Source organism: Spea bombifrons, chromosome 1 (assembly GCF_027358695.1).
Source record: "Spea bombifrons isolate aSpeBom1 chromosome 1, aSpeBom1.2.pri, whole genome shotgun sequence".
Taxonomy (NCBI): Eukaryota; Metazoa; Chordata; class Amphibia; order Anura; family Pelobatidae; genus Spea; species Spea bombifrons.
This window is the reverse complement of record NC_071087.1, coordinates 134,473,452-134,499,754: the sequence shown is the minus strand read 5'-3', so window position 1 is coordinate 134,499,754 and position 26,303 is coordinate 134,473,452. Positions and strand designations below refer to the sequence as shown.

Below are 26,303 nucleotides of genomic sequence, written 5' to 3'. Positions count from 1 at the left end.
AGGCAGAGATTTAATCCTTTTGGTGCCTGTGATGAGCAATCCATTGCTGCTTCATGCCATCATAGTAGAGAGAAAGACAACCAGAAGCCCAGGTGAAGTACATGGATGAGATCAGGTTGAACTCATTGTTATCGGCCATGTAAATGGTAACATAGGCGAGAAAAATAAAATCCCCGACTACGAGTACAATTGAATTCTCCGACAGGTACAGAACATTGTCCTTGTCAAGTGGAGAACTCCAGCACAGGCTCCCATTGCGGACTCTTAAAGAGTCATGCCATGTTTTATATGACTGCCCGCCCAAAGATTTCTGTGCCGTTGGCCCCTGCTTTTGTCTTGGTGTCTAGTCTGTTGAACAGCATAGCGTGCCACCGTCACAAACGAGGAAGAGCAATGCTCCATCCTGAACACTGGCGGCCGTGGAGACATTTTTATATAACAGTGGTCATAACGGTTACCGAATATATTAGTCGAAACGAACCCATCTTAACTGCTGGGCTACACCTCTTAAGAGGAAACACTGGGACTTAACGTGTTAAAGGACATTTGCAGCATAAGCACCAGTTTGACCGGTGGAACGAATAAATCCCATTGTAGTCCTAGATTTCAGGCAGTGACAACGTTCTCACGGAACTTATCCACGTTTCATCTAATTCTGATGCAATCGATCTCGCCGTGAAGAATTCTTTATGCAGAAATATTCCGCCGCGCCGCTGAAGAGAATTTTAAATGCAGATCACAATCAGAACTCCACTGGCAGGTGGATAAGGAGCTATCCCTGAGAGATTGCCAAATATCTATATCCACATTTTCCTCTTACATAATGAAAACTCATTGTTGGATTCATTAGTTGCAGCGTGGGTAGCAGGAGGCCATTTCTGTGTCCCCTATATAACTGCACGGCAGAGATTTCACATATAATCATCTTAGTAAATCCGGATGGGTGTTTGCTGAATGTACACATTTAAATACCCGGCTCTTAGTGGGGAAACAAACATTCATTGTCCTCTCTACTATGTTACGCAGAAGACCCCTAGAAGATCCATATTTTGTATTCTTTCCTCTGAAAGCACCTGCTTTTGTGTCACATGACAATTACGTGTTCCCAGAAAAAGTATGAATGCGGCAAAAAGTTACACGATGAAGTTATTAGTTAATGAATGCGCTTGGGGAATTTAGCAGCACTGAGAGAACGGCTGTATTCAGTAAAACTTCTTAAATGGAGATCTTCAACACTGGGACTTATGAATGAAAAGTGATCGCGCTACAAAGTTTGGAACGTGGTCTTAGCGGTCAACAGGTGAGTCGACACAAGGCTTGTGTTTCAGTTCCTTCACTTCTTTATGCATGACAAGCCAGCCATTAGAGCTCTGCTGGCCCTGTACAATGTATGGTTAAATCAGCTGCTTACTTCAGTTCCAAGAAGGAATTCCAAAATAAATATCAGCCACAGTATCCGGTAGGACGGCGACAGAGCTGCCCTAAGCAGGAGTCCACGCTATACAACCCCCCAATAACCCGCCTGCTCCTATGCCCCCCACAGCCAGAGAGATCACCAGCAACCAGTCTCCGGGATAAAGGAATACATGGAAAGCCTGGTTAAAGAAGTAGAAGGAGAGTTTTAACCCCTTGTGTCAAACCGTATCACTCAGCGCGGCTGAACACAGCTTCATATGGGTTAATGTATGTTTCCTGCGGGTCGCATGATGTCAGATCTCTCCAGTGTTTGTAAATAACAGACCGCCGCAAACACTCGGTCAGACCGCGAGCATCTGATTGTTATGCGAGCCTCAGCAGGTTTCTGCACCATTAATCATCCTTTCGCTGGGGAAAAAAACAAAACCAACAAAAAAGGAAACTCTCAGGGAAACAGGGCTTTCCAGCGCTCATAGAGTTAAAGAAATTCTGAATTATTTGAACCCAGAAACAAACAAAAATAAACGGCAGAAACATTAGCGACAGCCAGAATTCCACATCTTTCACGGAGACCAGAATTAAAGCAGGTGCAGCCTGCCAGCTCTGGATGGACTCCCACTCCCACTACGCTTAGCCACAGCTTTCCTCTCGGCTCTAGCCTCTCTATTTCGACCACAGCTTTCCTCTCTAGCCGCTCTATTTTGGCTGGCAGGCTGCTGAATACAGAAACAAGGCAAAGGATAAATTTCAATACTGGCCAACATGCCTTGGAATAACAGGACTGCACTCCTCGTGTGACTTTGGACGTAGGAGCTAACAGGACTGCACACCTCGTGTGACTTTGGACGTAGGAGCTGTAAAATAAAATCCTTCCCTTGCCCACCGGCGACATTAGCCGGGATCACCCTGCGTGCGTACAGGTGGTGCCGGCACATTCCCGATCTAACCTCTCCCAAAAACTTCAATGAAAACAAGCAGGGAGCCAAATGGACTCCGGCAGACGGCACCAACGTCAAAGCAGGGGCCAGCCGGGGCATACCCGCATCTGGGGTTTGTTTAGATGTATGGTTTTTACACTATCCCTCCTCCTGCTTATGTTTTAGTTCATTACTGTAATTCCACATCAGCTATGAGAAAGGGGCCGATTATACAAACAGGTAGGAACCTAAACCGGCCCTCAAGCACCGCTGACAGGTCCAAAAAAAGTGATACTGCTGCTTCAGCACAGGTGAATTCGAGTCTGCCATGTGAAACTCCAGGAGCTTCCTATAGATTTATATAGGGGGCAGTTTATCCCGCAGTGAGACTGGGCTGGAGCCAGCGCTTCCAATACGAGGGCCGGACCCCTTACACATACGATAACGCGCAAGCCACCATTAAAATATTACATGCCCAGGCCCTCAGCAAGTGCCTACGCTGCCCTGCGCATGAGAGAGAAGGTTTGGGACCATTTAGCGCCCCTCAGCGTGGCTTCTTTATACTCAATGCTCTGCGATTCACCCCCCTGGGCCCACTAAACGGCCACAAAGAAAATGACAATAAGTGAATGTATGCCTATACATCATGATAGCGAATGTATAGGTGAAGAGCTATTATATATATATCCATATGACAGGGCGAGGTTTAAATGCATGAAACACACATCCCTATGCAGTATAATATAATAACACACGCCGGTGCGGGGTGATTTACAGAAAACCGCGCATGGCTTTACGTCGAGAGAACTCAACAAGAAACAGGAAATGCTACGATTCTTATTTATCGGGGAAAGAGGAGATTCGCTCTTGAAAATAACGCTGCGTGATTTTAATCAGCGCTCGCTTCCTGTGACAGGAAACACGGCCAATTCAAGAATACTTCAAAATACACAAGCAGGTAATCGGGGATCGGTACGATACAGCTGTGCATGGAATTAATTAGCCCCGCAAAAATGACACAGATTTATGGGAGTGATCCAATGCCTTCTGTTTGTCACACACAACTCTGTCATCCCAACCCAATGAGAGGGTGGCACACTGGGATAGGTGTGATGGGAGTGCACGTTACGGATGAATATTTATTTCTCAGCCTCTAAGATTTGGGGGCCGAAATTGATTAGACAGGCAAGTTGTGACACACAGACTCCCAGTTTCCCCGAGGGTAATCCAAATATCTCTAATCTAATTACTCCAACTGACAAAAAGCACCGGCTATGGGGAGTTTTAATATTTATATGCAATAAACATAAAATTAAAAATAATGATAATACAAAAGCTGTGACAGTTCCCCTCGAACGCTCTTAACGGTGAACAGCACACTGTGCAACCCTACAGCGCCCAGAGGGCTAAATATTTATTTGGGTTTTTTTTAATTGATTTTTTTACCGATCCTGAACAAATTTTGGCAACACAAAAATGCAACAGACCCATCTAATTGCCCTATTCTACTTAATATAGATATATTATTGGGGTAATAAAACACACCTGAAACATCTGTTACTAGAACTGTAGTTAACTCCCATCACACCCAGCCAGTGTAATGAAAGTCAGAGGATCCCTGTCTGTGAATCATAGATCAGATTGCCCTAGAGTACCCCAAGAAAAGAGGGCAAGAGAGCCCTCCTTCCCCTGCCCATGGATGGCTGAGCATCTTGAGAGCTTGAGTGGCACTCTTGCCCTACACTAGCATCACGAAGCAATAGCGGGCAGTCCAGGGCTTTTCTTTAGTAAATAAATACAAAGGTTCCCGTCTAAAAACAAAAAGAGCTGAGGATGGAGAAGCTGCCGAGGTGTAGTTTACTCACACACAGCCAACGTACAGCTCTCATCATCCTCAGCCAGTCAGCAGACTAGTGCAAGAAGCCCCTATTTTAAGTATAACTACAATTTTATGTATTGAAAAAGACTCGCCCCCGAGATGCGCAGCGTGTAATTAAGGCTCCAGCCTGGAATAAAGAGTATGTTGGGGGCCGGAAGCTGGTCCCGGTGGACTAGTCCGCGGTGCCGGGCTGCTAGACCAAGGCCATGCCAGCTGAGGCAGCTTTACTAGCCAAACGTGTGCGATGCGGGGATTATCTGCGCACTTCCTTAAGCCAGGATACTGATATAATAAAAGCCAGCCGGCCGCCACATACGCGATCACGTTTCCAGCTCTGCAACCAAGCCATTGTTTATTAGCACAGGGTCCCCGTCCAGCGAGTGCCGGATTGCTCCCAGCAGCTGTGGGGTAAACGGGGGTCACATTCAAGAAACATCTCAGCCTCTGTGCGTACGGGACATTCACTAAACACGCATGTTACTGAGCATGTTACCGTGACCTTGGCGTGCACCAACTATTCCCCGTGAGCCAAAATAGATCTCGCACCGCGACCACATTTCATATCAATGTGGCTACTGTGTCATTATTTACTGGCCAGGCTCAAACGCAGAAGATGGGCTAATCAATGCTGAGCCGCAGCTCACCTCGGAGCACACGCCTTTAGGCTTATCACTATGTCAATGTGCACTACCTTCAAGGTTACACACCAGTCCTACAACACTCCCCGGGTGAGCCACAGACATTATCTTACAGCCGACGTTTAAAAATAAACAATCCCAACACAGAGCAGATCACGCCGGGGGCCACAGACACACACGCCGGGGGCCACAGACACCTCTCACACCGAAGTGCTCAGCAGCCTTTCCATCGGAAACATTTACATTCATTTTATGAAAGGGACGATCAAACATAAAGAGAGGCGATCAAAGGGTTAAAGCTGCAATGTGTTTCGGGGTTACCGTGGATGTGGCAGAGGACCATTCAGAGGCTGCTCTACGGGACGTATGTATTAAGGGCTGGGGTAACACGGAGACAACACGCCATGATCGTGTTATTAACACCGCGATGTTAACCTGTTGAAAGCGCTTCCATGCACACTTACACAGGGCGTTATTATTGTTTTCTATAGCGCCATCACATACCGCAGCGCAGCATTTTACAGCTTGTGCATTTACAATGTAGCATTGTTTGTAAAGGGGCCCAGAACGTCATGTTTATGTTAAGAAGCCAGCTGTCTTTGTTCATCGGCAAAGCATTAAAAGCTGAAATGGAGTTTGATATTTCATTGCATCTCATTTAGTGAATAATCCCCCCTAACAGGCTGGGGCTGATTCTAAGAGTCCTGACATCAGTGGGGTGTGTATATATATATATATATATATATATATATATATATATATATATATATATATATAATATATACACACACACGGTATATATAGTGGTTGTAGTCAGGTTTCAAAAAGGCAAAGAGGGCAGAGAAAAGAAGAAAGAAGTTCCCCGGGGTTTTGGCTTCCTCTGCCCTTCCCCCATGAAGTTATCACTGAGAAGGAATCCACTCCACTGGCGGATCGAGTGACACGGACCGGGAGATCGTGGGGCAGATAGCTGCGGTGTCAATCTGCGCCTTAAACTGCGGTGTAAATGCACTAAGTGCCCCCATCAACAACTTATTGACAGCACATGGCCCGGGGCTGTAATCATACAGGGAGCATACCAGTGACAGCACTATGCACCGGATCCGTGGACCCACGAGCTTGCAATCTAATACAAGTCTCAGAAGCCTTCCTAAGCTAGTGTTGGTTAAGCCGCCGAGGGCCAGCGATCAGCGGCCGTCCTATTATCTCCCGGCACTCACTGACATGTGCGGACAGAACACCTACACCGGGCAGCCGCTCCTCCCGCCGAGCCTCTAACTCATCGCACGGCGGCATGTGGATGGGAAGCATGCTGGCACCCGTGCCTTATACTTAATGCGAGGTGACGGGCTGGGACAGGGTAAGAGGCGCTCACCTCGCCGAGCTCCACGCTGGATTCCTCCCCGTACTTGATCCCGACCCCGGCGTTCATGATCGCAGCCTGCAGGCTCTCCGCGCGGTTCTCCAGCCTGCCCGCATATATCACGACTCCCGGTAAGCCTCGGTACCCCTGGCCGCTCTGCACACATCTCCCACGCCGGCCATCTGCAGCCACAACTTTCCCAAGTGTGTCACGGGAGATCCTGGCAGGCACGGGGCTGCACGATGCTTTACGGACCCGAGAAACCCACGCAAAGCCCGGGGCTGCAGCCGTGTCCCGGCCTCTCCGGTGCTCGCACTGAGGACACCTCCCCTAAAGGCTCAGCCCGGAGCTCCGGCACACACCTCGGGCATAGAAGCGGCGCTTCACCTCCAACTTCCACGGGGCTGTGATCAGAAACAGCTGTCTGTGCAGAGAGGGCGGTCCCGGAGCCGTGACACGCACACCAGTGGGGGAGAAGGGGGATGCATCACTTGGCCATGGAAGCATCTCGCTCCAGACCGGTCATGAGTGGGGTAGTGAAGGCAGGGGGGCCGCCCCCACGCGTGAGCAGACGATCCACACAACCTGTTGAGTTATACAGCCATACATTATACAGGGAAGTGTTACCGGTGAACTGCAACTCCCAACATCCTCAGCTGAGCATGATGAGAGTTGTGGTGTAAAAGTAAGGATGCTCACAGGGCTATACCCAGCACAGCAGCAGCTGTCAATCCTCAGCCCCATCATGCAGCAGGGATGTCAGAGGCTCCTATCCAAAGCAGAAGTGCCCTGGCTGAGGATGATGGTAGCTGCAGTTCCAAAACTGCTGCCATCGCATCATTCAGACAGGAGATGCTTTCCTAACTAAGCTGTGACCGTCTTAAGTATGGCGCTCCAGTAAAAGCTTTTCATTCAGAGCTGTGATATACATATAATGTATACATATGCAGGAGAAGTTTCTAGACCGGCGGACCCAGGTTCCTCTGCCCTGTTACTATTCCAGTAGCTGCAAAGAGATTCACCAACTTTGGGGACCAAATGGTTACAATGGCGGACCACTCCAGCTAGAGAAAAATATTTCTTGCACAGTATCGCTTTAGGGGCCACCACCCTATAGCCACTGGCCCATCATGATACCCCCCCACCAAAGTTCCTTACATTTTAACACACTGGGGCCACAGGACTTCTCCAGAGACCATACCCCAGACGGCGGCCCTGTTCACCTACGACATGCTGTATTAGTATAAATAACTGTGTGGCCCCAAGAATCTGGTTGCACATTAACTCGTCTGCTTACCGATCTAATGCTGCAGAGTTTGCAAACATTTGATGAGCACTGAGGCCTCTATATGACAGGAAGTGACTGGTGTAACACTCAAAACTCTCCCCACTAAAAAACAGTCAGTGCGATACCAAATGCAAAAAGGTTCCATTTACGTTTGTTACAAACTGAGAGGAAACACTGAAGCAAATTTTGCAAACCATTGGATGTCCCGGCACCTAAAAACCAGTAACGAGTTCTGTAATGCAACACCAACTAAGTACCTGCCTCACCTAGATGTTTCAGTGCTGCTGCCCTCCTCCATGGTCTGGCACTGCTTGCCAGTGACCTGAAATTTAATTCAGTGGCAGCACTTTCCACACATACATACATACATACAGGGTCCGAACAGACACCCCGGCTTGCTGCGTTCACTGAGCGAGTCTGGAGGCGAATATATCATGCGCATGGAGAAGCCCCCATTTACAAAACAGACAACACTCAAATATAAAGGGCCCGAGCAGCTACCATATGCGTTAAAGTATATAGGATGGCTGGAGTGGCCCCTTTAACCGTAATCAAGTCCATTTACAGTAAAACTGTAGGAATGCTGCTCAAAAAACCTTCCGAGTGGGGATATTAGTAAAGTATGATTTATGGACACACCAATGTCTATTCCAAAGTCCAACGCGCTACAGAGTAACCTCTGTAACATAGTAAATGAGTACTGGGGTATTGTATGCAGTCTCAAACAGTTCTCAGCTTGGCGTATCAGTGACTCGAGTACTCTGCCAGCACATATCCACTGAAATCACAGAGCTACACGGCAATAGAGCGGCGAGGATTGCTTAGATTTTGGTTTCCTACGTTCCTCCCTGGTGTAGAAATGCATGCCTGTCAAGGGCAAGTCACAGTGCAAGCAGACAGGGAATGATCATCTTCTTGTACCTCCACGCATGGCCTCTAGGGGCAGCACTGAGCAAATGGCAAACTATTGTCACCACACTGTATACATAATATGCGCTGTTCCTTCACAGTCCAAGACACCTAATATTTATCAGAAGTTTATCAGAATCGATGTTATAACACAAGCTTCACAGCCACCAACACTCTCTGAGGACATATTCTTTATTTCCTTATCACAAATCAGCCTCGGTGCCGCAAATGGCTACTGCTAGTGTCCTACTTCATTTTCAGTACTTAGCGATAAAGGCTAGAGAACTCTTTTATACCCGACAGCACCACTATCGAACTGCATTATACATATTTATACATAGATAAATATACATACGTACATAATATTTCTCACAGAGTAATGCTGGAAAGCATAAATAAACGCTTGAATGCAGCAGAGATAGAGAGGGCAGGGAGAAGGGAGATAGACAGGGCAGGGAGAAGGGATATATACAGGCCCGGACTGGCCATCGGGCCCAGGGCCGGATTGACATAGGGGCTGATGGAGCTGCAGCTCCAGGCCCCTACCTTAAAATAGGCCCAGTCAGGACCGGACTGACTGGGCCTATGCGGCCGCATTAACACAGGGCATAAGGGGCAACTAAGGCTGGCCCTGGTGGGTGCTGCCCCGCCCCCTAGAATGGGCGGACCCGGTCGCAGTTGCTGCTTACTCCGGCAACAAGGCAAGTAGGGTGAGGAAAGGGGGTGCAGTGAGAAGGGGCAGAGGGGTTAGATCAGGGGTCCTCAAACTGCGGCCCTCCAGCTGCTGCAGGACTACATCGCCCATACTCCTCAGCCAGCCCCTTAGCTGAAGGAGCATTATGGGAGATGTAGTCCTGCAGCAGCTGGAGGGCCGCAGTTTGAGGACCCCTGGGTTAGATTGTGAGAAAGGGGGTACATAGTGATAAGGGGGTACATAGTTAGAAGGGCAGATAAGAAGGGAGGGGGTAGTGTGAATGCGTATGAGAATGAATGAATAAATGTGTGGATGAAATGTGTGAATGCGTATGAGAATTAATGAATTCGTGTGTGGATGAATTGCTTGAATGATTTGTGAGACTGCATTAATGAATATGTGTTAATGATTTGTGTGAATGAGTGAGTAAATGCAAAAAAGGGCTTTAACAATAAATAAAATAAATAAATAAAAATGGGCTGCTCAGTCTTAAATGCCCAGGCCTATTTTTTGTCCCAGTCCAGGGTGGATATATATATATATATATATATATATATATATATATATATATATATATATATATATATATATACATACATACATACATACACACACACGTGCTATTGACCTTAGCTCCCATCAGTCTCAGCCAATCATGCTACCCCCCCCAACACACTCAAAACCCAAACCTTGATTTGTCAGGGATGGGATGAATGCTTGGACGCCTAGGCTCCTCCACCTAATTGCCCACTTGCCCTTGTGGGACACAAAGGGGATGACATCTAGTAGACTGTGACTCACAGAACCCAAGAGGGGATCAGATAGCGCAGTAAAGAGCCATATATATTTCAATCAGCGTGCTGTGATGGCAACAACATTTTTCAACTCGCCGTCTTTTCTCAACTGGGAATTGAAAACAAATATAATATTCTATTCTTAGAAAGTATCTTTTTATTACATACCATGAGTGCAGCATCATATTCCTTGGAATATTACACACCTAATAGTATTCTATGAGCGCACGGTGTAAGAAGAATACCCGTTTGACAAACATTCTGAAATCTTAGAAAGGAGGGGCATCGGTGGAGGAAAGGTGGACACAGGGTTTTAGGTCCCAATAGGACAATCTGCCCCTAATGAAGTGGCCCATTGACATGCAGAACATCCTGCTTACAAAGTTTTAAATCATAATGAATGTATGTGCATTCTCAACTCTTTGTACATCAGTTTTTATTTTAATAATCATAATTAGGGCAAAATTCCGGTTTGTCAGATCCCATTCAGTAAGATGAAACACTCCGTGAACTATGTGACTGGGTTACCCGAATAATTACTCATGGGGAAATGAATGGGTAAAAGTTTCCTAGAACCCTGTATGGTCAGTAGGATAAATTGGTGATATTTGATTAGATTGAGAAATAAATAAAAAGGTCATCTCACTCATCATCTTTATGTCACCCCATACCCCATGTCTACAAAGCCTGCACAGCTCTGCGCCTTGTCACTTAAACACACATTACTGTGTTCATCGGGATGTGGTTCCACTGTGATAGATGGATCAATCTGGAACCCTGCGGCAAGGGGATAAAACACTAGATTGTGAGCTAGCATTTGTCTTGTGACTTTTACCTTTGCCATATCCTTTCAATGTATGTACTGTAAGAAGAGCTGCGGAAGTCGTTCACGCTATAAAAAGATAATAACATGGAAATCTGCTCATTTACCCCAATACACGTCACCAGTCAGTGCCATCAGTCACCCAGCTGAGACTGAACTCTGTTTACGGGCACAGATACTCAGACTCGGGACTCATTCCCAACCTCAGGTGGTGCCATGGGTATACCAGCCTGCTAGAAAAGGGACTAACATTCCAGATTACAGAAAGGACATTGGCCAATGTAATAGAAGGGACTTTCGCAATGCAAAAAATCCAGCACAACTGTTCCTTTAAGTACAAAATTTAATTAGTTTTGCAGCACTATAGAACATCTTTTAATTATTCAGAGGAGGCCGCTGCCTCGACTTTCATACATTTCTTGGTAATAAACCAGGCATACTTTTAGGAGGAGGACAGTACAAGCCGCTAAAAACGTCATTGCAACAGCTGTGCCCCATCTAATCAAGTGTTGGCAAAGTTCTGCAATTGTTAGTTGTAGTGATCACTTTGTGTCTCTTAAAATATAGAAAGGAAAGCTCTCTGTCTGGGTAGAAATATCTTCCCTCTGAAGTTAGTGAATCAAAATGAGATATTTATGACTAACGTAGGCACTAACATATGGAAGTGTTCCCGAGTCAGAAAACGCAGTGCCCTACATAGAGGAAGAGTCACGGCGGCATGATGTATGGACAGTGCAGCAGGACAATCCATCAAAAGAACAACATTTACTTGCCATCTTTTCCACACAATGGCCAGGGGGCAGAAACTGAAATGCAATAACATCCATACATAAACTGTTCAAAGAAGGGAGCCGTTATCTAAGTGCATGGCAAGTTCACTGGGAACAGAAGACCAGCTTGATTTTAAAAGAGCACAAACAATGCTGAGCAGCAATCTAGGCATTTGTTGCAATTAGTGGAACAGCTAAACAGCGCACTACACTGGCCATTTTCTACTTCATACTTACAAAATGTGTGAGTCCCCCGATTTTGTGTATGTATGTTTATTGTTATACTGGTACTTCTATAGCCAAGAAGAAGAAAACACACAAGTGTGTATCCTTAAAACCATTAACGTGTTGGCGTTCCCATTCTATGCAGCAAGTGTTATTAATGCATCCTATGAAATGTGGAATGCCCTGTTTACTGAACCATTTCAATGTTTAGGTTTGCAGAGAGGTTAGGGTCAGGTTACTGAGTTCTATCATTTTCATCTGGTGTGTGTACCTCTGGAAATGTTATCTGCGTCGACCGCCACAGCACCTGCGCAAACCCGTCCCTCACCTCTGCAGATAAAAAATGATGAACGGCTCCTACCGAGAGCCACGGTCCATCCACTGGTTGCATTTACTCCAAAGAAACAGCCACAAACAATCTAAGGATAGAATGATAGGAAGGACCACTGAGAAAATAGAGTTCTTCAAGGCCAATACATTTAATGGGAACCATACACCTATATGTCTCATCAAACGTGAACACCAATTACTCTAGCAGATATTAGACATGTAAAATAGCACCGATTAATGAAGCACAGATTCTGCCAGCTCTCTCTTACTTAAAGGCTTGCAGCCCAGTCCTCTCCCAATCTCGCACAGCCTGACCTTTCACATGTTTTATATTTATATTCAGGATAATAGTTTATTTTCAGATTTACACAATCTGTCCAGTGTGTAGCAGTGACTTGGTGTATATACAACAGATGGTCTCAAACAGGATTTGTGACTTTTTCAGCAAGCTCTCCGCCTTTCCTGCAAACTCAAATCAGTGATTTATGGAAGAAGACCGTATTTAACATTTGAAGAAGGAACATTACATTTATTTTAAAATTACATAAATTCCAAAGGGAAAAAAATCTTGTAATGGCAATTAAGAAATTCCTCCACAGAAAAAGTAATCTTCTCCAAGAAATGAATGAACTAATAGTCCACTTAGTCTACTGGCTGGAGGTCACCTTCAAAGACAAACTGAAACATTAATAAGGAGCACACACATTCAGGGTTGGTCCTCACCCAAATGGCCCCTTTGTCTTCCCTACATAAACACCCCATGTTTTAAATGCATTTAGAATCCCAATGTAGGCATGGATCCTTTGCGCATGTCACCCATGCATTGAGGAGGCTTGCATTGAGGAGGCTTGCATTTCTCCAAACCTCTACTAGAAAACCTACACATTTTCTATAGTGACTGCCAAGTTCCATCATGTCCAGGTAAAAACCAGATGCCCGACTCGTCTGGCAATAAGCCTGGGCCTGCATACATTATGTCTTACTTTGGGCTCCTCAGGACTTCAGGGGCCACAGTAGCCAGCTAATGCAACCATCTGCAGTGCAATGCCCTGAATCCCTGATGATGAAAAAACAATAATTCATATGATTCTCCTTTTTTCCATTTTCGCTGCACATAACATCCACTACAACCTACTTAACCAGCTTGCCGAGGTTTACATTCATATGTTTTTTTTCTTTTATTATTATTTATTTCTACTATGTGCCTCTTCCTCACCTATTTTATTTTAGCCTTGTACACTTTCAAGTATACTTGTCAAAACTTATTTACAAAAAAACAAACCAAAAACACTACTGAAAGACCACCTAGATTTTGAATAGAATTAAAATTGTGAAGGGGAAATAGCTGGACCAGCAGGGAATGTTCATTAAGACTGCTGTAAATCTTCAAACAGACCTGTGCAAAGTTTATCTACGTGGCAGAATGACTTAATGACTCAAATCTGTTCACAATTTTATTTAGTGGGCTGATATACTTTGATAGTCCTCCATGAAGTAAACTTTCAGTGTTTATGTAATAAGTGATGGATCACCGCTATATGGGAACTCATCTGGTGTAGTTAAAATCTGCAGCTCCAGGCACACGGTCGTAAAGTCGTGACGGATATTCACGTAAACAAAGGGAAAAGGTATACGAGGCACAGCAAAAAACACAGAGCGAAATCTATCGAGTAAATTACGGAAAGCAACCAGTGCCGTTTAGAAATCGCATCACCTATTGTTCTCTCACAGCCACGGAACGCTTAGTATAAAGTTAACGTGAAGCAGGAGGAGTGAAAACTGGGACAGAAAAACAAACCATGACTAGGAAATACCCAACACACACCAGACACAGATACACATAGTGCCAGACTAAGCCAATACCTGATGCCAAGCAGGTAAGATGCCAGCGTGATACCACGCCATGAAGCGTGTACCTTCAGATATAAATTGCACATTAGACTTGTGCGGATTCTTCCGAATTTTAATAATAAAAAAATTGCCAATTTCAGCAATTCATTTGACTTCCTGCAAATGAGGAGGGACCCCCAGCAAAACAAATGAAAACAAAGCAAATGGCTCCAAATTTTTGTTTAAATTTCGTAGGTGCCTTCACTCTCACACTCATTCACGCTCTCTCGCACTCTCATACGCTCTCTCGCACTCTCATACGCTCTCTGGGAATGTCTCCCTACATTCTCCGCGGACAGCTTTCACTTTCCTGTCTCTGTGTCTTGCAGCTCTGCTCCTTATCTCGTAGAGTTTAGGAAGCTTTTACATACATCATGTAATTTCTGTTGTATTATATGCACCCCGATTTCCAAATGACCTAAAGGATGGGGGGGGTTTGATGGAGTTTCGCATCTCCTCACTATGGACACCCCATTTCCAGCATGCATGCAGACACAAGGCCAACAAATTACATTAAAGAAAGCCATCTATATCTGTCTTTTTTAGTTCCTTATCCACACAGACAAATCCACTTGAATCCTAGAAGGAAACCGCCACCATTAACTAAACACTTTGCCAGATCAGGGTGCTTTGACAAAATTTACGGTAAATGGTTCACACAGTGCTTAGATTAAATTGCACAGAGTTCAAGCAGCTTCCCCCACTTACATAAAAGGGTAAAGCTATTTGAGTGTGATTCCCAAGGACACTGATCAATCGCAGCTTTTAAAAGCTTTAAAAATGATTAGGTGACTATAAAAAATGGATCATTAAAATGATTGGCAATGTGTCATGGTGGACAGACAGACTCAGAGACACACAATGATCCTCCTCCAGGCTGTGGTTAATTCACTGTCCTGGGAACATTTCAAGTCCCACATATCATTGTGCATTATGAACTCCAGCAAGCTTCTCCTGCGACAAGACAATCTAACCCTGCATAATGCATAGTTAAATTACTGATCTGACATGTTATTTCATTAAATTAAAAGGGTTAGTTAACAGCCTCTCAGGAAAGAATGTATATTTAAGTATATCTATGGCCTAATTAGACCCATTTTAAATTGGGACTCTCCGAGACAGGGCTTACCCTCCTGGAAGAAGGATCTCCCTAACATAGAGTTGGAGAAACTACTGCTTAAGTTCCAAACATCTATCCTCTAATCATATAGTGAGATGTTTCTTAAGGTTCTACATTAAACAGAACGCTACTTCAGAAAATCCAAATGCAGCAAAGACTTTACTCACTACAAATTCATGCTTCGCACCTACGACTCCCCTGCCAAACAGCTCTACTTCTCTACTCTCATATGCTCCCCTTCTTCCAACCCGCGACGCCTTTTGTTCTACCTTCAACTCCCTTCTCTGTCCCTACATACCCAACACCACAAACCTCTCTCACTGCCCAAGATCTTGCTACAAAGACAAGATCGAAACTATTAGACAAAACCTCTCTTCTTTGCAACCCCCTCCTACACTACCCACCATCACTCTCTCCACTCATCCCATACTAACTGCCTTTTCCCCTACAACTGAAGAAGAGATAGCCACTCTTCTTTCTTCTTCTCACCCAACAACCAGTTCCCTTGAGCCCATCCCATCACACCTCACAAAATATCTATATGTCCATCCCTTGGTCCATCACTTACCCACCTAGTAGCATGCTCTATCACACCCATTCTAAAAAAATCCTTCCTTAGATCCCACTTGTCTGTCTGACTACCACCCTATCTCTCTGCTTCCTTTTACCTCCAAGATTGTAAGCTTGCGAGCAGGGCTCTCTCCACCTAATGTATGGGGGTTGTCTTAGTCTGTTAATTCTCATCTTGTCATACCCCTTGAATATGTATTGTATTAAGCACTGTGTAAATAGTTGGTGCTATATAAATAAAAGGTTGATTGAACGGATTGTGTATAATAGCCTTACCAACTTCCTCCGCTCTAATTCCCTCCTTGGACCTCTCCAGTCTGGTTTCAAACCCCTTCACTCTACCGAAACGGCTCTAAAAAAATTTAAAAAAAAAGTCTCCAATGACTTGCTCTCTGCCAAAACCAAAGGTCACTTCTCCTTTCTAATACTATTGGATCTCTCTGATTCTTTTTATACTGTTGATCACCACCTTCTTCTTGACTCACTTGCTTCTACAGGCATTCAAGATACAGATCTCTCCAGGATTTCCTCATATCTGTCTAACCATTCCTTATCTATCAGCTTCTCTGGCAAGACATCATCACCCCTTCCACTTTTGGTTGGCGTCCCCCAAGGTTCAGTCCTTGGCCCTCTGCTGTTCTCTCTTTATACTTCATCTCTTGGCAAACTAATCAACTCATTTGGCCTCCAGTATCATCTATATGCAGATAATACCCAAATCTACCGGTCTTCTCATGATCTCTCTCCATCTCTCATGTTCCATATTACCAACTACTTGTCTGCTATTTCTTCATGGATGTCACAACGCTACCTGAAACTTAATCTTTCTAAAACTGAACTCATTATCTTCCCTCCTTCCATCTACACTCTACTACCTGAATTCTCTATCACCATTAACTACACGACTATCTCTCCTACTAACCAGGCCAGATGGCTTGGGGTCATCTTTGACTCGACTTTCCTTCATCCCTTGTTATACCCATTGAATATATGTGTATTAAGCGCTGTGTAAATTGTTGGTGCTATATAAATAAAAGATAATAATAATAACGTGTAACTCCAAAATTATATGCAGCCATGGGTTGGGGACACAGCTCAAAGTGTCTCAAATCTTGACCTGTTTCATGGCCTTACCCGAGTATTGGTTTTTTTGAAGGGAAGTCCAGCTATATACCTCCAGGATGTTAAGTCTCCAATTCCAATTATCATCAGAGTTTACCCTCTTTGGAATCCTTCCGGATCGAGCACCTGGATGCATGCTGCCAGGGAGAAAGCGCTCTTATTCACCATATCAGTGCTTAGCATCCAGCCCAGCCCACCAATTCTTTATATTGTACTGACTCGGCTGAAGTTCATCTTCTGTATGGACTGGCTTGAGGCAGCGCCGCAGAGAGGAAGCAAACCCAAGCCCTTTTTTTCACAAATGGTCCCATTACATAGCCACCTAGGATAAACCGATTAAATCCTCCCTCTACATTCCTTTTCTATGCACAGAGTGGTTTTGCCTTCGGGCCTTGAGAGCTACACATCCCATAAAGGGTTTCCAACAACCTTAGCTCGGTCTTTGAGGGTATGACTTGGGTGAAGGTCTGGGGGTCCCACCAGTAAACTCCTTCTTGTCAGAAGCTGAGCAATGATTCTTTTTGTCAATGGTTTCTTTTTTCTTTCTTGGGTATTCCTTTTCTTGTGTTTGTTGGAATACTCTTTCCAATCCCAATCTTTGAGAACATGTATAGTGCTCCTGTTTGAGTGTGATACTGTTCAGTACCAGCATTTAGATCATATGCATATCATATGCATTAAGGTGCATAGATGGTATAATATATACATTATACAGGCAAGCAGCAAGTCTTGTAGGACAGGCTCCCTGAGGTTTGTCCTCATAATTCAACATCAAATCCCGTATTAACTATGCCCATTTACACCAATTAAAAAAACAAAAACAAACAAAAAAACCCCGTTACGGCTGCTCTTTCATTTCAGTTTACTGAATACTGTGTGAGACTTTCATTCTATATTCTATGCAAAGAATATTAAAGCAGGTAGTAAAGCAGCACAGTTTATTAATGGTGAATGGCCATAACAACATGCAAACTATTACCCGTAATATTGAATATGTGACTTAATTTGAGCTTTGGAGCTGGTCTGTGTAGCCCACTGGGCCGGGAATTATTTACATTTTTATGCTAGGTGACACGGACTAAATGACACCCTGGTGACTCTGTAATGCATTTCAATCTCACAAGTAATCATGCAGGAATAAAATGTTTCATTGCTTTTGGATAGCAATGTGTCACAATGTACAAAGACCTCCCGGGGGAAAAGGCAGGAAAAATAGAATAACAAAATGAAAGAAACAAATGTTTTCATACCAGCCCATTAGGTGAACTCTATTTGCAGGATATTATATAGTTACGATGCTACGGAGTCAGCGGTTCCCTTGCGTTATTACCATTGCCTGAACCAGGTGCCTTTTTCCACGGTTTTAATGAAAAATTGTTGTTTTTTTTTTTTAAAAAAACACCACTTTCTTGCTCAGTTCTATGGAATGTTATCTCTAGAATTAAGTAGTTTCTTATGAATATATATTACTTCTAAGCAAATATCCAATTTGATGAATACATTTTGTCATTCTATAAAATTTGATATGAATCATATGACTCTTCTTGACGGGAAGGTTTATAGAGTGCCTGTCATAATTTCAAGTTAAAAAAGAGCTTAAAAATGAGAAACTGCTTGCTTTTTTCCATGAAAGTAGAACACAATGGATTAAAGCATATATCACCCACTGATTTTATGCTCTTGACTAGAGTATATCCCAGAAGCCACAAGTTAAGGCTTTAATAGGTTATGCCCAATTTCTTTTTCTGGTTGATGTCGGGTGTGATATGGATTAACATATATACCAAAGCTCTACACAATCAGAACACAGACACTCAGAGGTATATAAACCAAAGAGAGAGGCGGCAGGACTATTCATTAGAAAAGTGCCAACGCTGGCGAGCTGCTCCAACTAGAAGGGTTGAGCTGGCCCTGCATAATGCATAACTCAATGGCCGAGGAGACTTCAAAGCAATCTTCCTCAATTAACTATACATTTTGCAGACCAGCCAAGCTCACTGTGGTTGGACCCTTGTAATGTATGATGATGTGAAGGTGTTAAAAACCACAGCTCTCCCTATAGTGAATAGACCCATCAGTGTTCTGAATGACGTTGATGCATGCAGAACCCACACAACCCTTCCGTAGCTATATCTCCCAACACATCCCGCTAGTATGTGATATTAACAAACAGATGTGTATACCAAAAGTCAATGTCTATTTAAAGCTTTATAAAAATACAGTTCCTCATTTCTACCCCTTTTATAATTAAAGGTGTTGTCCCACTTAGACAAAACTTTATTTGAGCTCTGCAGCATTTTAAGCACATAAACCGATTTCATTCTTCCCTCTAAAGGCTTAATCACATACAGCAGCACAAACCTTTTCCAGCTTATGTAGCAACACCATATCGGTGACTACTGTTTGTGTTCCTGGAAAATTATTAACAAGGCAAAATAATATGAGAAATATAATCATAAAAGCCCAAACCCTGTAATAAATCTAACAAGAGTACGTTTTAAGTGACTACTAATCTGTCACCTTAAACACCTTTTTTAAACAAGAATGACTGAAGTACAATTAGCATGACACATATGTTTCATTTTCTTTGCTAAATGTGTGCCCTCTGTTTTATAGCTGGCTGATATACCCAAGTACCTATGTTGAAAGCCAACCTTAACCACAAATTAGAGGAAGACACATGATAGACCACCGTCTATCCCTCCATATGTGTAAGCCATATAGAACAAGAAATGAATGTTCTAATAATGAGGTAAGTTATCCCTATTCAAAAATTTTAAATCTCTGTTAAAAGGGTGTGTGGGTAAATAGTTAAAAAACATCCATATGTGTCTTGTCCGGTCCCACAATACAGTGGGTGAAGTCCCAAAGTCAGTCTTTTAGAGAGTCCTTAGTAAACCGGTACAGTGTGACCCCTGGATGTTCTTGTGATCCAGTCCTCTGCTGGATCCATCTCGAGACAGTACCAAATTGGTATAGAAAATAGCCTTGGCCACTTGTAGTCCCCTTTATGCAAGTCATAAAGAAAACAAACAGAGGCTTACATCTCCTTCATATCTCCGTCACCTCAGACCTTACCTTTAAGTCCTGTACCGAGAAGTTCACCTGTTTCTTCTACAGTCATCTGAGCTTATTTAGAAAAGGTTTCATCACAACAATTCTCTCAATTTGATAATAACTTGGATAATATTTTTAATATATCTCTGTTAATTCCAAGCCCATCTATCCATGTAGTATCGGACCACTATTGCAACCACTAACACCCTCTTACTTTTACCGGAAGGGTAATAAAGTATCCAGAATTCTAGAGGTTCTTGCAAACATTAAACCAAGCAAACAATGTCATTTATAACTTTCTTGGCACCAAACTATATAACAGTACCAGGGAATTCTCTTACCAGGTCATATAAACAAAATAAATCTGAAATCTAGATAACGGTACATAGTGCAGACTATTCCCGTAACGCCTACACTTAAGGTATATATATATATATAAAAAATACAATAGGGGCGATGATAAGGTAAAATGACTTCACCACAAACGTAATCTGAATTCACAACAGATTTTGAGGATGTCAGGGGAGATAGATTAACCCAGCGGTATTTGATTCATCAGAAAAGTAGTAGAGTAAGAAAGCCATGGGTCTTATGAAGTACAGTCTACCTCCTGCAGAGCCGGAGCTCGTTTCTGAGTAGGTCCCCACGGTCACTAAATGGCAAGTGTGTCAGTATAAACTGTGCAAAACCTTGAGAAAAACAACAAACTTACAGCTTCGGATGGATGTGACACAACGCAGTGTTACTGTTTTGTGTTTAGCAATGATATAATCATTCATCTAACAGGTAAAAACGTAAGTGGGGAAGTCCCAAAATTCCTTTTAACGCATCTACGTAAATGCCCTGTAACAGCGTACACCTTTTCCATTTAAAACCAATTATTGAATGTATGCTTTATTTATTTTAAAACTTAGAGGGTCAAAAAGAGGAGGATTTCATTTAGCAAGGAATGCCACAAGCTGAATGAAAGGGTCAGTTTAATGTCCTAGGCAGCCTCACCAAAAAGAATGAACATTAAACTAGTCTGTTGTAAGTTCTTTAACACACACTACATAAAAAAAAACAGCTGCACCAGAACACCAACTTGCGGTCTAATACAGACCACCGATTGGCCGCTTGAGGCCATATCATAAATAGTTCTGCTGTAGATGGACTGTTGGCAACCAGATCAATTCAGTTGGCAAGATTTTTATTTTTAAAGGTTAGATGCACTTTAAAAAAAAATCTGCATTTTAATGCATACAATAGCTGAGAGATCCCTTTAGCTTTCCATGGTGTTCCCCTTCCATATGTATTGGCCACCTACCCTTCCACAGGGTATATGTAAAGGTGTGTGTATGTAAAGCCGCATGTGAAGCTGGAGTCATGGTTGCATGTTATACACAGGTATGTATTATACCCAAGATTTTACGGTATACGTGGGGAATTGATAATGGCACAGACAGATTTACCGCAGGTCAGTTTCACCATTCTGTATGATTTTATCATGTTGGACTCCAGTTAAAAAAAAATTAAAAAAAAATCTGGGCTTCAATCCCAACATTAACGTAAGAAAAGCGAGAAGCCAAGAATCTAGACAACATGAGCAAAATCAATACACGTGGCAGCGGGATTATATTAGATTCAATTCCATCAGGTTAGAACCAAAAACACCGTACACTTTCTCACATAAAGAGACTCAAACGCATGTGCAGCTAGAAAAGTGACTAATCTGTGCAATCGGTTACTTCAATAATGCTAACAGAACATTGAACATTACATGTAACAGTGAAACACGGCTAATGCGACAACTGGCTGAAAGGGTAATGTGCCTGTCTTCCGTATATTAAGCTCAGTCGCCATGCTTCTATTCTAAGTGCTCGGGAATATGATGGCACTATATAAATCAATAATAATAATAAATAATGCAAAGCGGGCGGTATACACAAAGATGGCAGTTGAATACTTTTCATTTGCACATATGCAGTTACCGTTCCTGATTCAGTGTGACATATTCCACATCGGTAATTAAGTACACACGCAGTGATCACAGTTTTAATGCATTAGATATTATCCACGTACCAAAGTAACTGCGGCTGATTAGTCCGTGCCAAATAAAAGCTATACGACTATACTATACCAGCCTAGACTGTGCCGCACTTCTAAAGTATTTTCAGTATAGAGTAATAACCATACCTGGGAGCTCAGGGTTTGCCCCAATCTCAGAGCGAAGGGGCAGATTCTTAGGGTCTGGAGATGGCCCACGGACTGCTGTGACCATATATTAAAGACAAGTCAAGGTTATTAGAGACATTTGGGTAAGACAATTGACAAGTTACCATTAAGAATCTGCATGGCCAGCTATCGAAGGGTTCATGTGTCAAGAGCGTCAGGGGCAGCTCATTTAGAAGAAGTTCGCTGGTATGGTACTAAAACGCCCCGATAAAAATGCAAAATATTAAAGAGATGCAGTAAGGTTACTGATGAGACGCTGCACATGCGGCGACTTGCACGACTACTGTATTTTATATTGTATTGTATAGAAAAATGGTATAAAAATCACCAACTACGGTAAATTGTTTTATACATAAAAATAAGACCCAAATTAGAAGAAAAAAAAAAATAAACCGTTCTTTTAATAAAGCAGTTTACACGTTCTTTTCCTCTGGAATTCTCATGGACAGTTGTTCTGCGGTCGCCGGGTTTAAATATTTATAAAGGGCTGACTGTATTCATGGATGAGATCTGATGATAAAGCACCCATGGGCCGGTGTTATGCGAGCACTAAAATGCCGCGGCTCATGCATTTACTTAAAAACAAGTGTTTACGGCAAGCATGTTACAAACCGTGTCTTTTTCTGTAAATGGATGTGAGTTAGTCCAAGGCTTATTTGGTAAAATAAAACAGATTCACCCAAAACAATGTATCATTCCAGCCATTTCTCATTTACTTTGCGAATTACCGTAGAATGGCTGTCAAATTAAAGCCACTGCTAAAAAAGCATTAAAACCTTTAAAAAAGGGATTATATACTAAATAATAATTTAGTAGATCACAAAGCTGTGTTTGACAGAATACACACAAAACGATTGCAACAATAATGATGGCGTGAGTGAGAAATTCAATCTCAACCAGATTTTATCAGAAGCTCATTGGCTCGCAGGAAATTTGGCTGACCACAGCGCACACGTTACCGCTAGCCGTGCTGACATGAGCGAGATTCCCTGTGTGTCCAACAAGTAGCCCCGTGGACATGCGCAGAAAACGCACCCACTGATCCCAAACGGAGCGCTTTACTGCCAGTGATTTACTTGAATGGCAAGTACTTTAATATGGTTTCTATGTTGGCGGGGCTATACGTGACATGCAGCATTCATGTAAGCCTGAGGGTAAATAATACTTCAAAAGTAACATGGAAATTTCCTTTAAATTGCTTCTATTCTAAAACATTTATCATCAACGCAAGGCCTTTGTAATAATTCCATTACTTAATTGAGTCAGGTTATATTGCATATTATTAATATGAAACATAAGATATGTACAGTATGTATGTAGAGCGGACACAGAAGCATCTACATTACATCCCGCGTTTGACTTAAAACTCTGATCACAATATAAAAATAAATGATATAACACAGCCTCGTAACCACGTTTACGGGCCGATTATCTACGAAGCCCCCTCAGAGTGTATGGAAGGGTAACATATAGATTCCTCATAGTAATACCACTATGATGTATTAGAAACATAATGAATTGTCCCATAGGAGGTGCTTTAACAGTGTGCCAAATCCATTTAACCTGACAGAGAACCGTGCTTACTATACAGCTTTCAGTATATTATACTCTCTGGGGGGTCAGTGGGATATTCATAATATACCAAAATGTGTAAACGTTATTAACGGGTATACTTTGCATCATAATGTCATTATTTTCGGATTAAGAAGGTTTTTTTTATTGATGGGTACCGGTTAGTCTGGCAGCACAGGGGGTCTATACTGCAACCGGCATTTTTTACACTCCTGGAATTATTCTGCAGCATACTAAATATACAACTGCAGATATATCAGACTACTAGGATTTCAAGGTTCCTGACAGTCTGTGACATCAGCACGTGACATCATATCAAATGAACTACTATACACTGATGAAATATTTGCATACAGGTTGTGATGCCATCGCCACACGGTCTCACATTGAAATGATCTACTAGGTTAAGGAATTATTTGTGTACAAGATGCCACGTGTGTGTGCCTGTGTGTCTGGAAGGACAGCCTTCAGCTTTGAATTTTAATAAAAAGGTTATGCATGATAGACACTTGTATTTTGTAACACATGTAAATAGAATCCACACACACAATTTTCATGAATACATCTGGAAGAAAATGAAAGGGACACTGTATTTTAAATCAAATATTCTTAAATGAGCTGCTTCAGCTTAGAAATTCCTAAATACAATTCTTCATTAACAAAATACCTTAGTGTGTAAAAATAATTTATGCCTGATATTTTACTACCCCAGTAATACCTGACAGCAGAGGGTGCCATAATACAGCAAGGGTGTCTTTAGGGACTTAGCTACATGTCCTCTGATAGCCAGGGGAACAAATGTTAAAGCACTCTAATGACATTCTAATCTAACTGAGAACTCCCCCTAATGGCCAGTAGAGGAATGACAGCAGAAAAGGAATACGTACAAGCAAGCGAGGAACATCACTTGAGGTTAATGAGATTCACTCCTTTCATTATCAAAGACTGTTCCCAACAAATTTCTACTACTTCTACTACTACTACTACTACTACTACTACTACTACTACTACTACTACTACTACTACAGAGTGAGCTGGCCCCGAATAAGTTTACACAAAAATAACACAAAGGGGAAGCTCTCTTGGTATGGCTCTTCTTAATGTTAATCCACCAATGGTGACCTTAAGATAATATATTGTGTTTATATATTTAAAAAGGGTTTGGAGATGGACATTGGAAAGGCAAATAACATGCCGAACGTGGCTTTATGTTATATAAAAGTGTCAGTAAAACAAAATCCATTTGCACTGGGATGTAAAATCTCCATCGGCGCATCCCGACTAGGCCCAGGCACAAAACTGAGGAACATATTGGTGATCTAGCCCCCCAAGGTCCTGCCGAACAATGGTCCAGTTGCAAAGGAGATGTTTCATCTTCCCAACTGACCAATTTTCCTTAGAGTAGCCCCTAGGCCCGTGCCTAGTGTTCCCAATGGATCATCTGTTACTGATCCTTCTGCCTTTGTTTAGCACTGGGGCTCAATTATAGAACCTCATCATAATCATGTATAATGTTGCAAGTTAGTAACTTTTTAAACGGGTTTTATAAATTTGCAACAAAAAAGTAAGCATAAATTTCCTTTTTTCAAACAATAAGACAGCGGTAATGTTGTATACATAAGATGCAGACCCCCACTTTCATACATATTCGCCGTTTCTTAAACCTCATGACAAACAACAATTATCCTGCACTTAGGAACCAACGTTTACTCATTGTGGTGATATTCCTCTTAATAATGGGTTAATAGCTGAACGGCAAAAATTAATTAGGTCAGGGGCACACAAGTCTTATCCTTGCAGGACCCCATCAAAGTCTTTTCCCTTACGAGGCATGGAAACACACCGTTTAATTAAAGTATCAAACTAGTTGGCGAGCATCGCGTACTAAGCTCTGTACCCTTGCATTAGGGCAATTAATCTAGAACATGCATGATAAGGACAGCTCTGCAATTCCTGGAAATCCCACTAAGTAGCCAGGAAACCAGTTTCACTTATCATTAAAACTGATGGCTAAAAGGGTATCTAAAGGGTAATTGCTTACTTAGGAAACAATAATTACATACACCCATATAAATATTTCTGCGTGTATACCTATAATATACATACATACACACACACACAAATTATATAGGTACAATAGGTACATGAATGGGTAAATATATATACACATTATATATATAATGTGTGTGTGTGTGTATATATATATATCACAAGTATCTAGTATTTAAAAGGGACAGCTAACTGCCCAGCAGCCCCACTTTAAAAAAATGTATACTAAAGTATGGGTATTTTAACCAGAAATAAGTCACTGGGGTCTGTCCATGAAAAATAGCTGGGGAGGGCAAAGGGGAAAATGCATTGGGCAGAGGGGGGGATTCTGCAGGGGAAAGCATTATGAAAATTTAAGGGGACCTTTCAGCTATCATATGCATTTAAAGTGTCCATTCAACTTTCACCGAATTAAAATTGCACAACTGGCAACTGCGTCCCCTTTAAATTCTCCTCTCTTTGATGTATGGAGGGAGTCAGCAGAACCCCCTCCCCCATCAATTTGCATATTTTTGCTGCCCCCTAGCTCCTTGGCTTGCCAGGGGTGCTCTTGGCTGAACACATCTCCTACTTGCCAAGTTGCCATTGCACACGCTTGTTACACTCGCCCACAACCTGCTCCAGGTCTAACGAGACCCCCATGCGCTGAAAGTGCTTCCTGCC

General features: G+C 42.7%; 1 protein-coding gene across 2 annotated transcripts in view; it reads right to left on the bottom strand.

Moving 5' to 3' along the window:
* MCC (MCC regulator of WNT signaling pathway) overlaps positions 1-26,303 on the bottom strand; it is a 123,164-nt gene that overhangs the window by 73,217 nt on the left and 23,644 nt on the right. Inside the window, exon 1 of one of the 2 annotated variants that reach the window (XM_053474291.1) lies at positions 6,226-6,614. The exons of the other annotated variant lie outside the window; for it this stretch is intronic. Within the exon in view, the coding sequence (XP_053330266.1) occupies positions 6,226-6,282 (57 nt within the window). The 5' untranslated portion in view covers positions 6,283-6,614. Of the gene's footprint in view, positions 1-6,225; positions 6,615-26,303 lie in introns of those variants that run through there. 2 annotated transcript variants of the gene reach the window in all.